Source organism: Podarcis vaucheri, assembly GCF_965113315.1.
Source record: "Podarcis vaucheri genome assembly, chromosome: 12".
NCBI lineage: Eukaryota > Metazoa > Chordata > Lepidosauria > Squamata > Lacertidae > Podarcis > Podarcis vaucheri.
The window spans coordinates 6,170,445-6,194,055 of record NC_138750.1 but is presented as its reverse complement, the minus strand read 5'-3'; the positions used below and the strand labels follow the sequence as shown (position 1 = coordinate 6,194,055).

The 23,611-nt window shown below is 42.2% G+C and overlaps 1 protein-coding gene across 4 annotated transcripts in view; it reads right to left on the bottom strand.

The window, feature by feature from the left end:
- Nucleotides 1–23,611, bottom strand: part of GLI3 (GLI family zinc finger 3) — a 235,289-nt gene that overhangs the window by 197,948 nt on the left and 13,730 nt on the right. For all 4 annotated transcript variants that reach the window (XM_082192711.1, XM_082192714.1, XM_082192712.1 and 1 more), the window contains exon 2: nucleotides 12,382–12,544. In XM_082192711.1, coding sequence (XP_082048837.1) covers nucleotides 12,382–12,505 — 124 coding nt within the window. In that variant the 5' untranslated portion in view covers nucleotides 12,506–12,544. The remainder of the gene's footprint in view (nucleotides 1–12,381; nucleotides 12,545–23,611) is intronic.

Genomic DNA, 23,611 nt, shown 5'->3' with positions numbered 1-23,611 from the left:
GACAAACTGGAACATGTCCAGAGGAGGGCAACCAGAATGGTCAAAGGCCTGGAAACGATGCCTTATGAGGAACGGCTAAGGGAGCTGGGCATGTTTAGCCTGGAGAAGAGGAGGTTAAGGGGTGATATGATAGCCATGTTCAAATATATAACAGGATGTCACATAGAGGAGGGAGAAAGGTTGTTTTCTGCTGCTCCAGAGAAGCGGACACGGAGCAATGGATCCAAACTACAAGAAAGAAGATTCCACCTAAACATTAGGAAGAACTTCCTGACAGTAAGAGCTGTTCGACAGTGGAATTTGCTGCCAAGGAGTGTGGTGGAGTCTCCTTCTTTGGAGGTCTTTAAGCAGAGGCTTGACAACCATATGTCAGGAGTGCTCTGATGGTGTTTCCTGCTTGGCAGGGGGTTGTACTCGATGGCCCTTGTGGTCTATTCCAACTCTATGATTCTATGACTTTATTTCTCATTTGTAATGTGGGGTATTACATTTGCAGGGCTGCAGAGATCAAAACACAATGGCAAGAGACAAGAGCACTCCCGCACAATGAAACCAATGGATTTCAATGGGCTGTGGGCAATATAGTTTGAAGAGCTTGATTTATATCCTTCAGGATTATACAAAGGGAAGGAAGAATTCTGCAAAGCACCCTGAACAAAAATACACAGAAAACTTCTTTTGGTAGAATGCAACTAATAAAAGCTGTGTGCCAATTACACTGCCATTAAACACTTTAAGAAGTAGTGACCAATTAAGTTGTTGAACAAGACTACACAGTTACAGAGTGAAATGCTATCATAAAACAGGCCCAAAAAAGGTTCAAAGTGCTTATTCTTGCGAACCATCTCTGAGAGGAAAGAATGCTTAATGCTACAAGAACAACAACCCACTCCACTGACAAATACATCGTTGCCATAATGCTTCCTATAGCAAGACTGAAGTAAAGCCTTGCTATCTTGGTGGTGCAGTGCTAAAACATCATTAAGAAAGTCTCACTTCTGGGATGGCTTCACCTGGATCGGTGTTAAATGGAAGCCAATCCCCTTGACACAGCATTACTAAGTCATTGAAACTTCAGCTGGTGACAGTGACCTTGCAGCAGAAAATCCCCAAAATTGTACACTTTGAACAGTTGTGAGCTCAAAGTCCTGTAGTTCCGAGACTTGGGTTATGGTTGTCATGAAGAACAAAACTGTAAAGAACAGCTACAGGTTTGCCAGGAACCCCTAATATCCCCCCCCCTCAATGTCTACACAGCAACACTCTCCAAGTGGTCTGCTCTGAGTCACTGAGGTAACCCTACTGCTAGCATATGATGGCCCGGATGGATTCTTTTAATACCTGCTAAACTATTGGTATTTCGTATCCTGGAAATATTCCCATATGCCAGAGTGGTGCTAGTTAGTATGTGCTGTTCAAGGCCAACAAGTAAGAAGGTGGTCATTCAGAAATAACTTGCCAAGAAGAGGAGCTGGAGCTTCCGTGATCCTTCAGTGTCTCTTTGGGAATGGCACGGCAACAAAAGCAGAGGGAGCAGAAAATGCCTTGCTCCAGGTACAAGTAAAAAAGGGCTTTCAACCACAATGGCATCTGTGCGTGGAAGTGTATATTACTTTATGTTATTTACTGAAGGACAGAGTCTGAATTTTGCACAGCTATCTATCTATATCTATATCTATATCTATATCTATATCTATATCTATCTATCTATCATTTATAGCTCACACTAGATTTAAGCACAGAGCACCAAACCTCTACTTGGTTTCCTCCAAAACCATTTGCATTTCGCAGAATAAAGAAACCAGACAGCATTGGGTTGCTGTAATTGAACAAGTGCTGCATAGCAGGGAAGTCTAAGGATGAACTGTTTCCACAAAATCGAGCCATTATCTTTTAAATGTCAAGCCAAAATACTACACACAGTTTGCATAATGCAGAATCATTTTATTTAAATCAAGATTACATACCTATTTTACCTTTTTTACCTGTACACTAAGGCCCAAACAATTAACTACAATGGACACACAGTTGCACAGAACAACAAACCCTACCTATAGTCTCCTCTGCCACAGCACCAAGAACTTACAGGAACTTCTATGGGTCCTCACGTCACAATGTTCCTTTCTGCCTCCTTTCTGCAATGTCAGGGACAAAGCTAGGCTGCAGCAGACACGGCTGACATGCCATCAAAGGCCATTGCCTTTTTCAATAGCAGCCCTGTGCAGATCTGGTTCTGGGGTAAAGCAACTCACTTTTTGAAATTCAATATGCTGTAGCAATGCTGGTGAAGAGGTAAGCGATTGCATATGTCTTATCACTACACAATGAACATAAATGTGTGGTGTAGGCATATAACTAGAAAAATGCACAAACCGCTTCACCTAATTGCCACTCCTTTCCAAAAGGGAAAGAACCAATTGCTTGTGCGTACATACTGACAACATCCACAAAGCTGAATGTCTGGGCTGGCCCATCCTGAACTGCAGGGTTCTGTAGCTGGACCCATTGACATCACAGGCAAATATCTGATAACTAACAACCTCCTTTGAACTCTAGCTTCTCACCAGGACATCAAATATTTTACTTCAACTAGGAGTCAGGTTGTCCAACCCAAAAACAAAGGGGGCAATGTGATAATACCTTCCCTCTTGTGTTCTTGACAGCAGGAATTCATTCATTCTCTCTCTCTCTCTCACACACACACACATCCACACACAGAAAGAGAGAGAAAATACTATTTCTATGAAGCAAAGTTCCACCCAATATGTCTTTCTTTAAAAATCCTCAAAATGGCTCCTCTTCTAAAAAGACTAAAATAGACAACTGATATTCTTGCCCTTTTTCATCTATTCTGCCTGGTTTCCTGTTACTTCATCATAAAGACAGCAATTTCTGTTTTCTATCACATTAAAGTGTGTTCTCAATAACTATCTGATTCTGATAAAGGTAGTCAAAGGCCACAACCTACATATGTTTTTAATTAGTCTTTTTTCTTCCTTTAAGACAGAATAATAGGTTAATAAGGAATATCAGATTACACTAGAGACAGGTTCCTGGGTCAAAAACTAGACAAAACATACCCAACTGAATCTGTCTGTCAAACAACTGAAGAGCTTCTCTGCTAATACTTGCAGAATTTCCAACAGTTTTAATGGGGAGGGGGGGCATGTCCTCAATCAGAACTACCGATATGGGTGCAACTCTGTTGATTAAACTTTTATTTGTTAGAGTGGTGCCCCGCAAGACGAATGCCTCGTAAGACGGAAAACTCGCTAGACGAAAGAGTTTTCCGTTTTGGAGGTGCTTCGCAAAACAAATCTCCTATGGGCTTGCTTCGCAAGACGACAATGTCTTGCGAGTTCCTGTGGTTTTTTTTTCCTTTCCCCCCCCCCTTTTTCTAAGCCGCTAAGCCGCTTATCAGATGATCCGATAAGCCGATAAGCCGCTAATAGCACTAATCCGTCAATGGGCTTGCTTTGCAAGACGAAAAAACCGCTAGACAAAGAGAATCACAGAACGGATTCTTTTCGTCTTGCGAGGCACCACTGTAGTTTAAAAGAACCAAGCCTGCAATTCTGGGACCAAAACAATGCATGAAAAGCATGCAGAGGTTGTCAGCAAGACTGGAGTGGAGTGGAGTGGAATGCCCCCCCCCCCGTCCATGTATTTGTGTTGTCTCACCATCTCAAGTAAGAGAAGAGATTTAAAGAGAGCAGAAGCCCCACTAACACAGGAGGGTCACAATGCCAATGGAGACCTGCAAAACCCCAAATGCAAGTAATCTGTTATGTCCAGATCATAAAATTATTTAATGGAGTTAATCTTACTTATTTTTAAATATGTTTTTATTAATTACACCGCTAAATAGAAAATACATTTTTTTTAAAAGAAAGAAAACCCCAGTAACTGGCTCCGATTCCTGTTCTTCATTTTACACACTTCAGGCCATGTGGCATACATGCTGCCGATTTCATAAACACGTGAAGCAGTCAAAAGAACCTTTGGCCAAACTTTGTGCCAGTTAATACAGAAACAGTAACATAATCATATAATCAACATTGTTATGCTCATACATGAAACAGCAACGTGTATTAAAATGCGGCCATAACGATAGGCTGCACCCAGATGAGGGGCCTGCCCGGCCATTCCTTCCCAGCTGGCCACGCCCTGCCTTCCTTTTCCTCAGCCCCTTGTCCCTCTCTCACCTGTTTGCTGCTTTCTTCTATCTGCACCTGCTGCTTTTAATCTGGTCAGCCTTACTCAGCTGTAGACCAAATCCAAGCCCATCTTATCAATATACCTGTAAAGTACAGCTGCCTTCGCCCCTTAGTAAAAGGAGTGTAGGTTGTTGTGCATGCAAATAGGTCTGAGATCTCAAGCTATTAAATCTCAAAAGAAGTGACCTGCTTCCTCTGACCTAAAGCTACAGGACTTCTGCTTGTAATTTATTCCATGGAAATCTCCCTCAACTTCATGGTTTGGTCACTCCCTGCTCTTGGGCAACTTTTCATCTGATCATTGTGCAAATTAAAAATAGCAAAAACAAAAAAACCAAGCGAATAATAGCAACAAGCTACAAAAAGTTCATTCAGATTTCAATATAAATGCAGCTTTAATGCTTTGGCATTACCCAATAGAGGCAATTAAAAAAATATTGTAAGCATGCTTTTATTTTTCTGCAAAAAGAGCAACGAATTCGTGTATGCCTGTTTTCAAACTTCTAACCAAGGCCAGTATTCACCCTTTTATAGAAGTTTCAGCCTGCAGCAGATTTTAATGGCAAAGTAACTGAAATTAAGATTTTATAATGGAAATGCTGGCAGCATTTGAACACTTACGGTGCTATTTTAACTCAAGAGCTTAGCTTGTGGTTAGCCAAGCCAAATGCCAATAAGGGCATAAGATTTGACATTCCTAGATTTTCAGGAAACTGGAACTCCAGGGTATTGGTGGGTTTATCTGCATGAGAAATCCACATATTCATAATACAAATTACTTGGAAGAATCTTGTGTGCCTGAACCCTACTTATACAGGCCGGGGTGTGTGTGTGCATGTGCTCTCAGACGTTTGGAGTTTTGTCCTTCTGCATCCCCAAATACTGTCTTCCTGAGATTTTAAACAGCTTTGAGAGAATGGTACAGATGCTCATTCTCCAGCCTCTGTGCTATTTGATTTTCACTGGGGATTGTTTTTATTATTTACTGCCGCCTTTTTGTTGCATTTCTTAACAGTGTTATAATGAACTTTTTTGTTATGATTTTCATCCATTATATTAGCTGCCTTGCATACTTACTTCTGAGTGGAGAGGGAGGCGATACAAATATTGAAATAAAATAAAGAAATTGCCTTGCTGGGTTGATCAATACCCTTAATACAGTACACATTTCGTCTCCAACAAGGGGCAGCCAGACACCTCTGGAAGCCCACAAGAATGGGATAAAGATTACCTTCCCTCACTTGTCCTCAGCACCTGGTAATCAGAGATATAGTGCCTCTGAACATGAAGATTCCATTAAACTCCAATGACTAACATCCATTGGTAGACGTATCCCCCTTGAATCATGCTTAAATCTTTTTAACACCATCTCAGCTAGCAGCTATCGCATCCCTTCAAATAGTTCTAAACTTCTTTTTAGAAAACTTAAAGAGGGAAGGTTACTGCATGATCAGAAGTTCTGCATAAACCCCAAGAATATTTCAGTTTGTTTCACCATACAGGCCTCTTAGTAAGTGGCAGAGCACCTAAAAAATGGCAGTATACTGACATCTGTCACTCAAGTAATATGTTACCCTGCAAAATCTGCAAATGTGTGTGCTGTCCTAAAAAAAGAAAGACACCGTTTTCAAATCTGGACAGGTTTATGAGGTGATGCAGGTTCTGCTGAAAGATGCAAGCAGGGACTTATTTGGCAAACATGCCAGTAGTCCTTCAGAACAACCTCGCCTTGTTTCTTTGCTTTATTTAATCTATCAAAAGAGAAATCAGAAGCATTTTGTGTGACTAGGCCTTCCAGTAAATAGCTACAATTTGTTTGTTTTAATAATAAAAAGAGCCCTATATGTTTGCACAGGGCATATTTTATCAGCTGGCATAGATCTACACCAATACTGCAGAGGAGGAATTCAAATTAAACTGCAAGACAGACATTTCATTTATGTAAAATAAGTCACTCTTAGTCTGCCAACATTAGCTGCAGTAATTAAAGAACTGTGAAAATATGAAAGGAAACATTAATTTTCAGTCTTTGGAAATGCATAAAATACTGGTATCATTCTCTCCCCCTGCCCCTCAGCCCAGCATAGTTTTGCTTGATGGGAATCATGATTCAGGGCCCCTCCCAAATAGGCAAGGGAGGGACACTGTTTATGGAACAGTTGTTCCATGCACAAAATCCCCATGGGTTCGCATTTTGTCCTACTCGGGCTCCCAAGGACCCAATCCCCTATGGGACCAATCCTATTCCATGAGGAAAGCAAAGGAATCCAGCACGGGAAGATAGTGGACCCTCAGATTCACCAGTAACATAGCATTGTCCTCATGGGCATTTTAATGCTGGTATGAATCCATGTCAGAGTGCCGCATGTGGTATTAAGTCACCTGGAGCACATGCTTAAGACTCATTCGCCCTGGCATGAGATCAACAGTATTCTGATATCAGGACTTTCCAAACTTAGCACGTTTTTAATTGCCTAAATCAAAGCCACAATAAAGGTGACATTTCCAATATTATATGTATCAATAAGGTGCCAGGCAGCTTCCAAATATAATAAACAAAAGCTGTTCTCATAGATAGAAAAGATGGTATTTAATATTTTCTCTCTTTGGAATATAGTAACGCACCAAAAAGTAATAAAATGGTGACCTTACGTGAAAAACAAGTAAAAAAACTAGTGCCTAGTGGTCAACCTAATAAAGCTTTAGGTGGTTAATCCACAGATTGAAATGATTAACCATCTTCTGCTGTACATCAGAGATGGGCAGATGGTAGATTAGGAGCTATCAGTATATCCCAGGGTGATTTGTAGTAGATCTACAAAGTTTTCTGACTCCCAATAGTCATAACAACAGGAAGGAAAATTGAAAGGGAGGGAATTAACCGCCATGCCAAATAATTTACCTCTCAGGCAAATTGTTCCTCAAGTGTAAGAAAAAGCATTTGTTGGTTGCCTTTCACCAGAACTTTGTGCAGCTTTGCTGGATAGCTCTGTGTTATTAGCAAGTCAGATGCAGATTTGTATTTCTATATTCCGGCTCGTGGGGGATAAGTGAGGCTGCGCTCTAAGTCACCATTCTGTACTAGGCTCCATCCCCAGCTACTGTTTTGCAGTTGGCTTCTGTTAGTGGTCCTCAGTGTTCCAGCAAAACAATAAATAAATAAAGTATATCTCATGAACCTGAAGTCTGCCTGCCCCTGCTATACATATCTACTCAGAATTAGGACCACTGAGTCTAAGCGTGCATAGGATTGCAGCCTAAAGCCTTTTTATTAGCTATGAGGAAGATAATGTGGGCACACATCAGCAAAATCTTAAACACTTTTAGAGCCCATGAATTTCGGTGCAAGAGAGTTAGATTTTGTCTCAGCTTAAAGCAGAGCCATTACTGTAAATCTAAACAAACAGGATTGTATGATTAAAACTCAACTCTATTAATTTTCGCCCCACAAGCTAGAAAAATCCCAGATGTGTGATCATCCAGGCTAAGGACGGTGTGTATGGATCTCTCCCACATATAGCTGAAGGCTATGTGAAAGGAGAGAGGGGATTACTTACAAATACTAAGATAAGGACATAAGGCCAAATATCGCTGGATCAAACGCTGATCAAGGCCATCATCCTGTTTCCCACAGTGGTCAACCGGATACCTCAGGGACACTTAGAAGGAGGACATATAGGAAACAGTTCTTCCCTGATACTCTTCCCCAGAAACCAGTATCCTGAGGCTCTAAGCCTGGAGGAAGGATACAGGCATCAGAACTAGAGGCCACTGATAGCTACCAACTGACAAAGGCACAGAGGAACAGACTATTGCCATAGTTTGCGTTAATTCCATAGTTTAACTGAACACTGTGTAAAGAAGCACTTCCTTTAAGTCCTATCACCTGAATAACTTCATCATTTGGTTAACATTGGGGTGAGTCCCAAAACTTAAACACACAATTTGGCATTGCTGCAGGAAAAATGTCTCAAACACTTTTATACTAATAATGTCTTACTTGTATAAATCATTTTTCCTCTGAGAGTCTAGGGCTACTATATATGCATTAATAAATTCAAATTCACACCTCACTAAAGGTAATTAATATCCTTGTTAAACACATTCCTGATTACACAGGTGTCCGACACAACTATGGCACAGCGCACCCACCAAGACCTTTACTTATGCCTTCAGGCATGCGGCTGTGTAGCTGTTGTGGCCAATAGGTACCAGACTATATTCCTAAGGGAAAATCATACCCAGCAGCCCTAAATCTTAGTTCATGTTAATCAAAATAACTATACTGGCCAAGATCCAAAGACCTGCTTAAACTCGTGCAAAATGGCTTTGCTCACTGTAATATTTTAAGGCTACAAGCCTACACATACATTCCTGAGGCTTACTTCTGAGTAGACATGCTTAGCATTTCTCTGTTAGTGTGGCTGAAGGTCTCGGTCCAGAAACAATTCTTCTGTTCTGTACTCTGGCAGCTAGCTTTCCCACTTTACTAAGGGCTCTTTCACACGTTTTAGAAAGGACCGGCCGTGAGAGATTTGCCATGTCTTGTCTCTTGCGTCCAAAGGAGGATTCCTCTGTGCAAACACATGGGGCCCACATGGCTGGGATCTGGGAGGGCTGGTCTGGAGAAAGGTCTGACAGCTAACAGGATCTCCAACATGATAAACGCCAGCTGTCTCTGTATGTGGGCGCATTCCTAAGAAATATTCATTACAAGAAATGGATGAGGTAAAATCATTCTGTGGTGACTACCTTAACGAAAAGCACCATGTGAACTTTCCCTCATTCAAATTCCTATCAGACATATCTGTTTATTTCTTTCTGTACAAGTGCTCCATCCTTGTTTATTAACTTGATGCTGCAGGCTACTGTATCCTGGAGTTAGCATACTGCATGTGCATTTGGCAAAGTTTTAAAGTATGGTTGTGAATTTTTTTTCAATTTTATTTTTGAAATCGTTTTGTAAACCACCTTGAGGTTTCTTACAATCAAGCAGTATATGAATTTTATTGAATAAATAAATAAATAGTGGCTTTGACTCCCCAATTCAAAATGCATCCCAGCCACTGGCGACTCAGGTAATAAACCATCGCTCTCTCAGTTCCAAACACCCCCCTGCCATTCCTACCTGCAATATCTAACTGGCTTATCTTACAAGAATTGTAAGGATTACTGATAGAATGTATATAAACACTTTGAACACTCAGAATGCTCCGTGCAAATACTAAGAATTATTAGGAATGTATGCATGATACACCACCAAGGTTAGAAGTAACATACTCAAGATATAGGAGTACAACTGGCTTTTCATTCCTAAATGCTTGGAGGCATGATCAAGCAAAGTAGCCCAGAAGAGCTCCTACACAGGTCACTGTGGAAGCAGAAAGCCCCCTTTAGTTTATTTAGAGCCACTTCTGGTTGTTTGGTGCATGCATAGGGCCAGAACATGAATGTGATTTATGTAAATAAAACTGAATCAAGCATACTTGATTCAAGTAGAAGAAAAATACAACACTGAACATGTTTCTTGAGAGCTTGCATATTTTCATTCTGTAGTTGCAAATGATGAACTAGGCCAGGCTTCCTCAACCTCGGCCCTCCAGATATTTTGAGACTACAATTCCCATCATCCCTGACCACTGGTCCTGCTGGCTAGGGATCATGGGAGTTGTAGGCCAAAAACATCTGGAGGGCCGAGGTTGAGGAAGACTGAACTAGGCCCACAAAGGTATGCCACACTAACTATTGCAGTGTTTCCCAACTAGTGTGCCGTGAGACACCGGCTGGTGTGCCGTGGGAGGGAGGCGGGCGAGTCGGGCGGCGAGAGGCGGCGGCGGCGAGGATCCGCGTCGAGCCGGGGGCGGCTCCGCGGTGGTGGTGCTGAGCGGCGGGGCAGCGCGCGCAAAAGGGAGGAGCGCGAGACAGCGGAGGAGGAGGCCGGCATGTCCGGGCAGCAGCAGCAGCAGCAGCAACTCCCGGCGACGGCTCCTCCTCCGCCCGCTATTGCCGCCACCACCACAACAGCCGCCGCCGCCTCAGCTGCCGCCGTCCCTCAGTCCCTCGTTCTGCTGCCTCCTCCCACCCAGGCAAGGGGAAGGGAAAAAACGTTCACTTTTGTGCGTCCCTCCCGGCGTGACGCTGCGTGCTGACGTCACGGGGCGGGGCTTTAATGGTGGTGTGCCGCGAGATTTTTTTCCGGTAAACAGGTGTGCCGTTGCCCAAAAACGTTTGGGAAACACTGAACTATTGTTCTCTAAAGTGCCACCGGACTTCTGTTACTTACGTTGTAAGTAGCACACATGGTATGACTGTCATTTGCTCCACTGCTCTGTGAACATGCCATGAAAGGAACAGGGGCCACCCGACCATCCACTGGTGCTACCAACATGACGTTCTGCACATCTGTAGGGCTTCAAAACATACAGCTTCCAATATACAGGAATGAAGCTTCAATGTGGCACGATGGGTCAGTGCATCTGACTGTTAATCAGAAGGTTGGTGGTTCAAGACCACCCAGGGACGACTATCGGCAGGATTCCTGCACTGGAAGGGGCTGGACTAAATGACCCTGACCAAGGGGGTGTTTCTGTGATCTGTGATCATCACTGCTGGTCCACAGGACTGTCAAGGATCAATACAAAGGGTATGAGTTTCAGGTCCACCTTGCTTTTCTGGAGACACATCTAACCACCAGGATGAGAAGCACTGCTGTGTGTCATCTTACCAATTTCACACACAGTGTAGCTGCAGTACTGCCTATCCATTGCATCAGCCACATATTTTTCAAGAAATCTTCCACAAGTTTTATTATTTGCATAAACATTTGATTCAGTTGATACACAATATAAAAGACAGACAGGGATAGTACAAAACAAAACAAAAAACTGGTTCATTATCAGTCTCAAGTAAGCATTACAATATTGCACCATTCAGCAAGTAAGAAGAAGAATACATATTATTGTGGCATATTACAGGTGAGTGGAGGCACCCAACTTATCCTGTATAGTTTTAAATGATATTCAGAGATCTGATAGGAACCCTCAAGAAAATCATAGGACACTAGATCAGAGAGTGAGCTGCTACGTTTACTTCTAAAACTACACCTCCGACAGAAGTCATTCTTTTTTCCTTCCTTTCTTCTTACTATTTTGTGAAGCAAAGGTGGTTCAGTCGCTACAACAGAGGTTTTGAACAATGACCTTAGTCTTTTTCAATTTAATCGGGAAGTGGGGGGAAAGGGAAAGCTTCGTCAGTGTGCATGTCAAATTACCAAACGAGCAAAGGCACTCTAGAGGGAACCAAGTAAATTTCTGCAAACTATATATTTACATTTCTTTAAAAGAGCATGTTTTCTTTATAAGTTAACTGTGTCACAGTGAGTGGTTAAAGAAATCCATGAGGAGATTTTGAAGAGAGGATGTTTACAACAAGAGAAGAAAGAAAGAAAGAAAGAAAGAAAGAAAGAAAGAAAGAAAGAAAGAAAGACGTTAATTTTTGACAAGGTCACGTTTGTCTCTCTTGCACTAACCAATTACAGTGGTACCTCGGGTTAAGTGCTTAATTCGTTCCGGAGGTCCGTTCTTAACCTGAAACTGTACTTAACCTGAAGCACCACTTTAGCTAATGGGGCCTCCTGCTGCTGCCGCGCCTCCGGAGCACAATTTCTGTTCTTATCCGGAAGCAAAACTCTTAACTCGAGGTAATATTTCTGGGTTAGCAGAGTCTGTAACCTGAAGCGTATTTAACCTGAAGCGTATGTAACCTGAGATACCACTGTATCTAATTACGGTAAACAATTTCCAACGTAAACCACAAGACATTTGCATACTTTCCAAGCTAATCACAATTCTTTTCCAAAAAGCCACAACAGGAACTTCCATACTAAATAACATCACTATTTACAGTTCAAATTAGATAATTTGAAGAAAAATACAAGGTTTGGTACCAGAAAAGGGGTCTCTTTCTTTCTCTCTGTCTCTATGTGTGTGTGTATATATATGCGCACGCGCATGTTCCCATTCCCATCTCCTCTGCCTGCTAGCTGGCTTTAGCCTTATCTCAGAATGAATGCTGAATCCAGGTGCAAAAGCTCAATTCACAAGGAATGCAGCACACATTAAATTACTGCAGGTTTGGCTGCTAGTAAATCCCTGCTGTTACTCACCATTGGATGTTGTGCTGGAGGCAACGGCTTTCTCACTGACATCTGTTCGAGTGGAGCATTTCACTATAGGATTCTCAACTTTTTTCTTCTCACCCGTGGTAGAGCTATGGGACTGGGCTTCCATGATGACTTCTCATTACTTCAGCTCTCTTCACACTAATACCTGAATAAAACAATAAAACCATAAAACTTCAAAACAGGAGCAGAAGGGGGTGAAGAGCCCAAACAAAAACTCAGCCACATTTCTCACCCAGAGGATGCTGTATATCGACACTAGTAAGCTACAGAACATATCACAAAGCTCAACAAATCAACTTTAATTTATCACTTTTGTACCTCGTTCTTCCTCCAAGAAGCTAACAACCTTGGGTTGGGTTGCGAAAGTGTACAACTAGCACAAGATCAATAAGCTATCTTAATTTATTTCACTTAAGTTGCAATTCTAAAACTGTGGAAAGACCACTGGATATTGCACATGTGCCACTCTGACGGTGGGGAAAGAGGTCTGTTGATAGAACGGCACTCGCACGGCCAGAAGCCCCCAGAAACTTGGGGGGGGGAGAACGAGAGAGAGAGAGAGTCCTACTGGCACTGAAGTCAAAACAAGGGGCTTCAGGGGCAGCCAAGAAGACACAGAATTCGAAGTCCCCTCGTTCCCCCAACATGCCCCCCAAACAGGTCGTAAACTACACCAGCCCTGGAGCTGGAACAGTTTGTTGCCTCTCACGGATTGTCACAGAAGGGGAAAGCAAGGAACACCCCACCTACCATCTTGCAGTCACTCCGCCACAGAATCTCTCCACCATCACAGACTCCCCACCATTCAGACCCACAACCAAGTTTTTGGTTGCACTTGGGGACAAACTTCTTAAATTTCTTCCATATATCTGAATAGTGATAGCGCTGCCGTTGTGACACGGTATTAGGCCCCATCCCATCTGATGAAGACCAGTAGCCAAGAAGAAGACACAAGATGACTGGGTGGAGATTCAAAGCCATATCCAACACTAACTCTATTTTCTAAGTCTGCCATCCTCAATGTGCTACACAGAAACAAGTAACTTAAATCCATTAGAATTTACTTCCAAGCAGCATGGAAGGAACTCAAAATTTTACAGGAAGCTTGGTAATGTTCACAGACACACACACACACACACACACACACACACACACACACACATTGTGCCCAAAAGCAACTGAGATTTCTGGTAGAAAGCCAACACTTCCCTTCCACCGATGTCATCCTAGCCTGGAATTATACAGCAGGAGCTGAACTGATCATCCATGTGACTGTAAATCCAAATATTTAAACTTCAGCATTTACATCAGTCCAGTGAAACTGCAGTGAATTATATCTTCAAGGTTGATCATGTAAACAGTTCGTTTTGTCTATTTTAGAAATGTAACTTGGGAAAGGGTTATTAGTGCAGCACACCTGTGAAAAACCAGAGGGGGGTGGGGGAGCATGATTGCTAGTAACCATGGAATCTCTTTCTCTTAACAACCCTGAAATGAAAGTCACCAAAGGTAACAAATAATGTTTTCCTCCCTCTCACCATCTAGTTTTGGGGTCATTTGTTGCTGCTTGCCATTCATCCTTTTTAAATCTGCTCCTCCTTCTTTCTGGAGTTCCAGCATCCACACATTATAAATTCAGAGAATTCTCTGTGCAGCTGTGAAATAACAGCAAACTACCACCTATACGTGGACCAGGCAGGTGGGTCGCTGTGGCTTCCCAAGAGGGGAAGGGAGGTTCATGTACTCCTGCTTCTGGATTTGCATCACGCCAACCTGCCCTCCACCACATCCTCTCGGTAAGCAACACACGGCAATCTGTTCAAGTAAGCTTTACAAAACATAATCATGGGCTTGGAACCATTACAATATAGGAAAATCCTGAACATTACACCCTAACCATTCCATGCTGCCACCATGACATGTTGCTTGCTTTTAAAAAAAACGACAGCAAGCAACAAAATTAGCTGCATTTTAAGAGCTCTGTCTAACTCACACACAGACTCAGACACACAAGTTGAAGGCTTAAGTTATACCACCAGACCTTCTAAGCCAACGGTGGGGAACATCTAGCCCCTGGGCCTAAATAGGCCCATCAGATCTCCCCATTTGTCCCTTGAGGCTATTTCAACCAAACCAGGCCCACCGGACCTCATGCAGACCATAACGGTGTGGCAGTGCTAAAAGGAAGTCTGCTGATTGGCAGCACCCACAAGTCACTGTGCATCTGGTTCTCAAGCTCCAACTATCAGCTGATCACCGGGGCTTGAGAAGCCGGCTGCATAGTTCTCCGCAAAACCCAATAATCATCTGGCGGTTGACACTTTGCAGGCTTTGACTTTGCCTGCACAATTCAATTTCGAACTATACAAGCAGAAATGGGTGGCCCCATCCACCTGTCTAAATTGGCCCATGGTGGGAGGGGGAGATAAGGATCCAGCAGACTGCCCCAGTCCAGTTCCCTACCCAATCTAGGACTTGCACTAGTTTCCATCACTTTTCACTCTGAGGGATACAGATGTCTCTAATTATCATATCTTCATCTGTGCCCTCAGCTCCTTGCAAATGAACTTTCGGTGGCAGATTGGAATACATCCTAGTAGGCTAGAGCCCTTCTGCATCTCCTTGCCAACTGGTCTACTCAAGTGTTCACACACCAAGCAGCCACAAAGCAGCCTGGAGTACTTACTTTCCAACCTCAACGCAATTGTCATTGGCAGCACAATTCCATCTAGGAAATGGTTAAAGTCTGCTCAGGTATTTTACATCACGCGGGAAGTGAAACACTTAGAATCACAGAATCATAGAATTGCAGAGTTGGAAGGGACCCTGATGATCATCTAGTCCAACTTCCTGCAGTGCAGAAATCTGCAGCTGTGCCATACAGGGATTGAACCTGCAACCTTGGCTAATCAGTAATTACCCAGGGACAGTGCCAGGATAAACAGCTGGTGCTGTTTATAATAATTAACATAATAAACTAGTCAGGAAAGCAAGTCACCCCATCTTCTGCCACATAAGGCAAGCGTGGATACACTGGGATCCTTCCCTGGTTATCGGCTTAGATGATATCTCTGATATCCTTGCTGCTGGCTGATTCACCTCTTCTCTCACACATGCCTCAAGTCACAGCACAGATACATGCTGGAAAGGGCAAGAAGAATATGCAAACTATTTAATGCAAGAATTAATCAACACAAGTTCCCCCCCCCCCCACCACCACTTTTGAATGCTCCTCCACAGACAAAACTCCACACAAGTTTGTTTAAAAACAAAAACACCCTAGCATAATTAGAAAAGAAGTTTGAGATCAGTCTTTTCCAAAGCCTTACATTGACCTCTAGCTCCCGGCCAACCGGGACACCAGGGTGGATAAAAATCAATGATTTTGTAAAAAAAATTAAAAATTCCATTTTATTTATTTAAATCAGATTTTTTTATTTAAATCAGATTTTTTAAAATAACATGCTTTTGGAGAAAAAAATCTTTCTAAGGATAGTTTTCTATTTATGTTACATTATAGTCCAAAGGCTATTCATCAGGAAATAAGAATTTGTTTTTAATTATGTAGCATAAGGCTTTATATGCAATGTTTAAAATTTTTGGTAAATTAATTCCATTAATCCATTCACAATGCCATGCTCTTCAAGAGGTTTGTGTAAGATTATTTGGGGCAGTTTTTCTAAGAAGAAGATATTATCACAGATGCTTGTTTTTGCAGTTCTCCAAAGTGTGAATTTCTGTCTGCAAAGATAACATGCCTTTTCTTCACAGGAAAAATGTTACAAAATAAACATACAGAGTGGAGGAAAAACCTTAATCCCATTGTGCCTTTGCAAATTTATATCAACCCCCTTACCTCTTAAATGCTAAATTCCAAGAGGTTCAATGAATAGATGGTTTGGAGTGGAATAGATCTGCACAAGTAGCTAAGTGTGAAGCAGTAAAAATGAAAGTGCAACCTTGTGAGCAGAATACTCCACAAGTCTTGGGATCTTTGTGTAACAATTGTGCAAGTCAGTTGCATGTCTGTGCAACTCAGACTTGAGGCAAGTGCCGAAGGCTCTTCAGGGCTGGCAAACTCTTCCCAATCCCACTGGGTTCCAACCACTGCACTCACACTTAACTGTACAGAATAGGCACCTGAATGTAGACGCAAATCCATTGGGGTGGTGGAGGAAATAGTAACTGGGATCTGTAAGTCCTTGGCGAGACCTTGAAGTGCTTGCCAGTCAACTAATATGAGTTCACAGGTTCTTCCCAATTGTAAATATTAAGATTACACCAGCAAGAATGAGTCTTTCTGTTAAAAAAAATGATTTAAATCAAGTCTTACTGACTAGATTAAATCGATATGATATGATTTAAATCAAATCTACCCTGCGAGACACACACGTGAGGGCCAGAGAAAACGCATGCTTCCCTTGGTTTTATTTTGCATCTCTCTAGAGAGGCCAGCTGCACACTGAGAACCATTGTACTTACAAGTTCTGCTTAGTCTGATAATTGACACATGGACCACAAACTTTTTTATTAAGAAAAGCAGTGCTTTGCATTCATCTAGCTAGTTCAGTGCTTGAGGCAATTTACATTTATTAACAATAAATTAGGAATCTACCATGCAAATTAAAACTGGACCAGAACATGGAATTTTCACTATGGGAGGGAGTGAAACCTTAAATCCAGCTTTCTCCCAGCCTGTCCAGAGGGCTGAAGCAGTTAGGTCTTGGGGAAACAGTTATAGAAGCAAATTAGGGCTTTGACTTCAGTGTCAAATATTGGAACAATAAGGCAGGCTTCAAAGAAGAAAAATGCTATTGGTGAGTCGAAGTAGAGAAATGCCTGAGATCTGATGACCTCCAAAACCATTCACGTTTTCTTTCCCCCCCCCCACCTGCCATCCTTGTCTATGACAGTAAAGAAACACAGTTTAAATGTTGTTATTTTATATGAGATAAAAAGAAATGCAAAGGGAGAACGAATTCTCCATGCACGCACAAAGCATCTACATAATGTGAGAATATTGAGGGTTATCTCTGAGGCACCTGAAAGACAAAGGTGGCACCAAGAGCTTTGCCAAATGGGTTCACAGGATCACACCAACTGTACTGCACGCATCCACAGTGGTTAAAAACCACTCTAAAACTGATTTAACTTTCACACCTTTCTCCAAAGAACCATGGAAACAGCAGCATTTTGAGGCTTTATTTATTTTATTTTTGTTTTACAATTCTGTTTATTTTATAGAACAATTTCTAGGCTTCTTTGGCTGGGATAATGAAAATGTAGGCACACCCTCCAATTCCTATCTCACCATTTCCACATTCAAAGATGCGACCAACAGCTATGCTGCAGCACATTCACAACACATATTTTCTGACAATGGCCAGTTATAGACAAAAGTTTGCCATCAAATCACCCAGCTCTTTAACTGGGAATGCTCAGCTGCAAGTAGCTTGAGGATCAAGAAATCCAAAAGTTTACTTTGTAAAACAGCTCACCTAACTTCCCCTTAAAAGGAAACTTCAATTTTCAAAGTTTGTCCAGTCTAATGTCACCTGTTTGATTGCATGAGACAGTTCGAATGAATTGTGTACACTACTGTTAAGCAGTGTGAAGTCTACCGTTGGAAACTCTCACCCACTTTATTTTATGAGTTCTTTCAACTTGCCTAAGAGAGTAGCCGTCATCAGGCTGGTGCTCACCAGAGGCTTTGGGCTACAACTCCATTTGCTAGGCAATAACCATTTCAGAATATAGGTGAGAGTTTGAACATTTCGAAAAACCACCCATATGAACAGAAGTCTGCACATACAAAGCTTGTCTCCCATTGAGTTGGTTTTATATTTGTGTGTTTGTAATCATAAATCATACAGTCGTAGACTGTACAGTCCTGCAAAACATGAATCACATGACTGGTCTCACTACATCTCCCAACTATGAATCACTCATTTATTTTAGTAAGAAAATTTTTCCATAAGGCACCAGATTTTGTCAATTTCAAAAAAATTCCCCAGTTCCACATATACCTTAAATTTTACAACCTTTTAACTAAGTTGCCATTTCAGAGGTTACATATTCTCACGGATGAAATAAGATGACAATGCCTTGAAATACACGAATCTGCTTCCCTGAATTTTTAGTCTTGATATTTAGACACATGGGATACCATGTATACCATGTTTATTCAGTCACTCAACAAAAATAACTCCATTTCAGGCATCCAGGATCTCTGCCAATGAGCAAAAAAAGGCATTGGTATTATCAATGAACTTTTGGACAGTTTGCTCATTTAAAACCTATTAAATTTTCATTCCATTAAAATTGTTTGGGTAGTCAAAACACAGAATCATAGAGTTTGGAAGGTGCCCTGAGGCTTATCTAGTCCAACCCCCTGCAATGCGGGAATCTCAAAATGCCGTCACCCATCCAATTTGAAACCATACCAGACCCTGCTTAGCTTTGCAAATGTGCTAGCAGTTTTGTTGCTGCACCGCCAGCACTTTAAAACACATTAAGGCTACTTTTAGCTAGGTTTTAGATTTTAACGTCAGTTTATAATATCTCACACAGTATACTTGGTTTTCACTACCACAATATTACTTACTAGGGGCCTACATGACCCACCTCAGCTTCACAGGAATAGCTGTGGTTTGAACCACACTGCAGACACATAGGCAAAGGATAAGAGCATTTTGTCCACTGCCTTAGCAATGCTTTAGTGTCATCCTCCCCTTTTGCTTTGTTTTATTTGCATTTGTTTAGAACCACTCAGTTTCTAACCAGGTTTCTTGGCCCTGCTGCATATTTTGTAGCCCCTTAAAATAACTGGCAAGCCCAGGCAATGCCTCCTCCAAGCCCCTCTCCTTCATCCAGAGCTTCCGTGCTGCCTTGTTAACCCAGGTAAATGGCGGGGAGGTGTTCTCTGACCACTCCAGAGCTCCACGGGGGGTGGAGGGAGAGGCGGCGAAGCGGCTTGGGATCCTTGTGCTCAAATAATACTCCCCAAAAGAATTTCAAATTCCATGCTCAATTTCATTATGAAAAGGTGTGATGAAGCTACTTGATTTGCTAAATACATTCTGATCATCACGTCTAGATTTCAAAGAATTCAAAATGTTTAAATGAATGCAAAATTTTAAAGGAGCAAAAAAGATCCATGGGGCAGCAGGATAGGGAGCAATGTAGGGGTGTTTTGTTTCGTTAAAGCCCTTTAATACACACACCCTCCAGTCCCTGGGAGACCTGTTCAAAGTCCTCTCTTTGATGAGCTCTCAAAGGATATTATTACCTGCCATGGAAGCTGTCGTCTCCCTCCAAAAAAACAAAAAAAAAAGGGCTACAGAAAACTCTTGACATTCCCCAGATACAACTGAGTGTGAACACACCCAAGGAGCAACTCATGAAGTATTCTGCCCTGGAAGTAAAAAATGTATATCCCAAAGCAAGAATGTCAGAAACTGCTCAGTGAAGGAACACGATAGATCTTACCTTATCCATAGCTACTCTTACCCTGAACCCAAGTAAACAGCCACCATTAAAAAGAGAGGCACTTTAATATATTTCAGCATCTCAGTTCTCACACCAATGAACAATGCCCTAACCCTGATCCAGATTGCTAGAAGGATCTGAAAAACCTGTTGTATTATTGTCCAGAAACTCATCCTGCACCAATTTAAACGCAAACAGGGAATCTATTCTTTTCAGTAATGGCATACTGGACAACTATTCTATAATGCTGTGTTGTCAAGACCAACTTCTCCAAATCCAGCATGTGAAATGGCAGACTTTCCTCTGCATGGTGTTTTAGTGCTGATTTGCATGTATTTGCATGCAAGTACAGTACCAACAAGAAGCATCTACTATCCCAAAGCTCAGTGTTCACTTCCAAAGACCCAAGTCAAGGGGCAGAATGTGAAGAATGGCAAATATTTAGCAACTCACACTAACCAAAAAATGACAAGGCATCCAAAAGCCTTCCTAAAAGACAAAATAGGGTAAATACAGAGACAATGATGATACCAGAAAAGCAGGAATGATTGGAACACATACGTATCAGGATAATAGATATCTGAACAATCATCCTCTTAAATCACAGTAGCAGTAAGTCTATCTGTTTTTCAAGGCTGCTGAAGTAACGATTATTTACATAACAATTAAGGAACCAAAAGCAAAGGTATTACCCCCCCCAAAACACATAATCTATCAGATTTTGCAGAATGATGGTGGGAAGGAAGATGACATTGCTTCTCTTTACATTTGAAATTTCGAATCAGTACCTCCCTGGTACTTCTTTCCTTCTTTCAATGCCACACGTTCATCTTTCAGAGTTAACCTTGCTTTTATTATTATTTTTAGATTTTTAAACAAAATTATCAACACAAGCACATATAAAATACAATAAAAATGATTTGTGTAATAAATGAGAATAAAAGCAAAAAATAAAACGAAGATACAGAGGGGAAGAAAAAACAGAGAACAGCTGGGGGGGCATTCTGTTGAGAGTTTATTGAGAATTGAATCTGAACCGTTATTTCAAAGACTGGGGCGCTCGGATTTTAAGTTACTGTCCCTTGCCTACATATGCATGAGAATGATGGCAGCCAGGAGAAAAACCCACAACCCTGAACTTTCATAGGTAAAACAGAGGGATAAACATTCCTCTGTGAAAGCAAACAGTCATGGTCTTTTCCCATTCAACCATGCCTGATTCTTTTGCGATTTTCCCGCAGGCTTGAGCCCATTCAGCAAATTAATCTGAGCCCCACTTTCAAGCTAATCCCTCTCAGGCCAGCAACCTGCCTGCAGGTGCACCTCTGCTTCTCAAAGCGCCAACATGCAAGCTTGCACCACTTTGTGGTTACTGGAATGATGATACAGGCAAGTTGTCAGACCACGATCTCTGAAAAAAGGAAAATGGGTGACTCATTTGAATGGATACAAAAATAATAAATAATGCAAAAAATACTACTTGTTACATCTGTGTATTACAATTCAGCTAAGGCATTTCATTCTGCACGCGTCTATAAATTGTACTTTCAGGGATCCACAAATTTTGGCTTAAGGTGGCCATCGCTGACTCTGACCCTCTCCTATGGAGAATGTGCGTGGTATCCCTGAGCTTCAGCGCTTCTCCAAGTGCAGCAATGGGGCAAGCTACTGCCCTCCTCCCTAGCTCCAACCTACATGAAAGGGGTGGTGTGGCAAGCTACTGGGACCTATACACCCGACCACATGCCCTCTTGCTCCCTGTCCCGTGTGGCTTATTGCATCAGGCGGGGGGGGGGGGGTTGAGTGACTGGGCCCAGAGAAAGTCTAAGACTTCCTTGCATGAGGAGGTGGTGAGATCACTCCTAAAGAAAGCAGTCCTGGACTGCTGGGACAGGAGTAACTACTAACCACTTGCAAATTGGGGGGAATATGGTAGCCAGATGTGGTGGGGCAGCTGCAAGCGTTCTTAGACGACTCTGATTATTTAAATCCATTCCAACTGGGGTTCAGTCCTGCCCATGGAACTGAGTCGCCCCTGGTTGACCAGATGGGTGCTCTTTACATCGAGAAGGACCGTGGCAGTGCGTTCTTGCTCTCTCTACACCTTTCAATACCACTGACCACGGTATCCTCCAGGACAAACTGAATGGGAATTGGCACTCTGCTACAGTGGTTCTGGTCCTCCCTATGAGACCGAGTCCAGAAAGTACCATTGGGAGAGTGCTTTTCAATCCCCTGGCAGTTAAGCTAAGCAGTGCTGTGGAGCACTGCTATATCCCTAATGCTATTTAACATCTATTTGAAGCCATGAGGAGCAGACACTAGGAGTCTGGGGACAAAGTGCCACCAGTACACGGATGACACTTAACTCTGTTTCTCCATAACATCTAAACCGGGAAAGGCCAACTGGGGCCTGGACCAGTGTCTGGATGAAGAGTTGGGATAGATGAGGGAAAATAAGCTTGAATCCTGTCAAGACCGAGACCCTGTGGATCAGTGGTTCCCATGGCCTTTAAACTGGTCCAATGCCTGCTCTAGACAGCACTGCACTTCCCTTGAAAGAGAAGATGTGATGTCTGGGGTGGGACTACTGGTATATAGCTTGGGGTGGGTTTACTTGCAGGATCACTTTACCCCATGTGTGCCCACTCAACCACTTCAATCTGCAAAACTGGCACCGTCTGAGGTGCCACATACTACTCAGGCCACAGATGTAAGAAAATGATCTTAGTGCGGCAGCCCCTACACATTGGAACTCCCTGTCGGTCGGCTCTTTTTGGCACCCACTGAAAAGATTTCTGCTTAGGGCAAGCCTATCCAGACACATGGATGCTAATATATTAAAATCTTAGTTACTGTTGATTTTAATGAATGCTGAGTGTTTTTAATTGCCATCTGTTTTAGTTATAATTTTAATATTTTTGTAAACCGCTTAAGAGCTTTTACTACTAGCAAGTGGTATATAAATTTTGTTAAATAAAAAACAATGCACGTGGGTAATTAAAGCATGAATTGTGTGTGTTCAGAAATGCAGAAGAAAGCTGCCAAGGAGCCATGCCCACTCTTCCTCCTTTTGCACTTTCAGAAACAAGTGACGGCTTTCTGTCTTGGCAAAATGCTGTGACCACACCAGGAATGAGGGATTGTTACCATTGGGGATATGTGCAAGTGTTCCTTTTGTATGCAACCCCAGAAGCACAAAATGTGATTTCATTTCAGAACTTCTTAGTACTGTGTACAGAGACATTTTCAGGCAAAAAGAGAGAAAAAACTCCATGTTATGTAAGTTCAAATGGCTAGTGAGTGCTCATCCATGGATTCTAATGCACCTGCTATGGTGCACAAACAGGGGGGCAAGTATCTTTTTTCTTATGACACCTCAACAGTTCTTGTGAGAAATAAGCCATGTGGACCATACATTCTCCATCAGCTGCTTGGACCAGTAAGAATGGTCTTGGCCTGAAGCATTCACAAGTTGGCAAATTTCAGGAGTGCAGAAAAATGCAAGCCACCTGGCCAGCCTCTGAGCTTAGATGAAATCCATCCCCTTCACTGACCCTACAAGGTTTCTAAAGTAAGAAGGGCATTACAAAATTCTTTTGAAGCACACTTTTCTGCATCTGTTGGTTTATTGTCTTTGCCCTTTTAACCGATCGCCTTCTTTCAAATTCCGATCTCCGTTTCCATTTGATGCCTTTGGAATTGTATTTCATTCATTAACAAA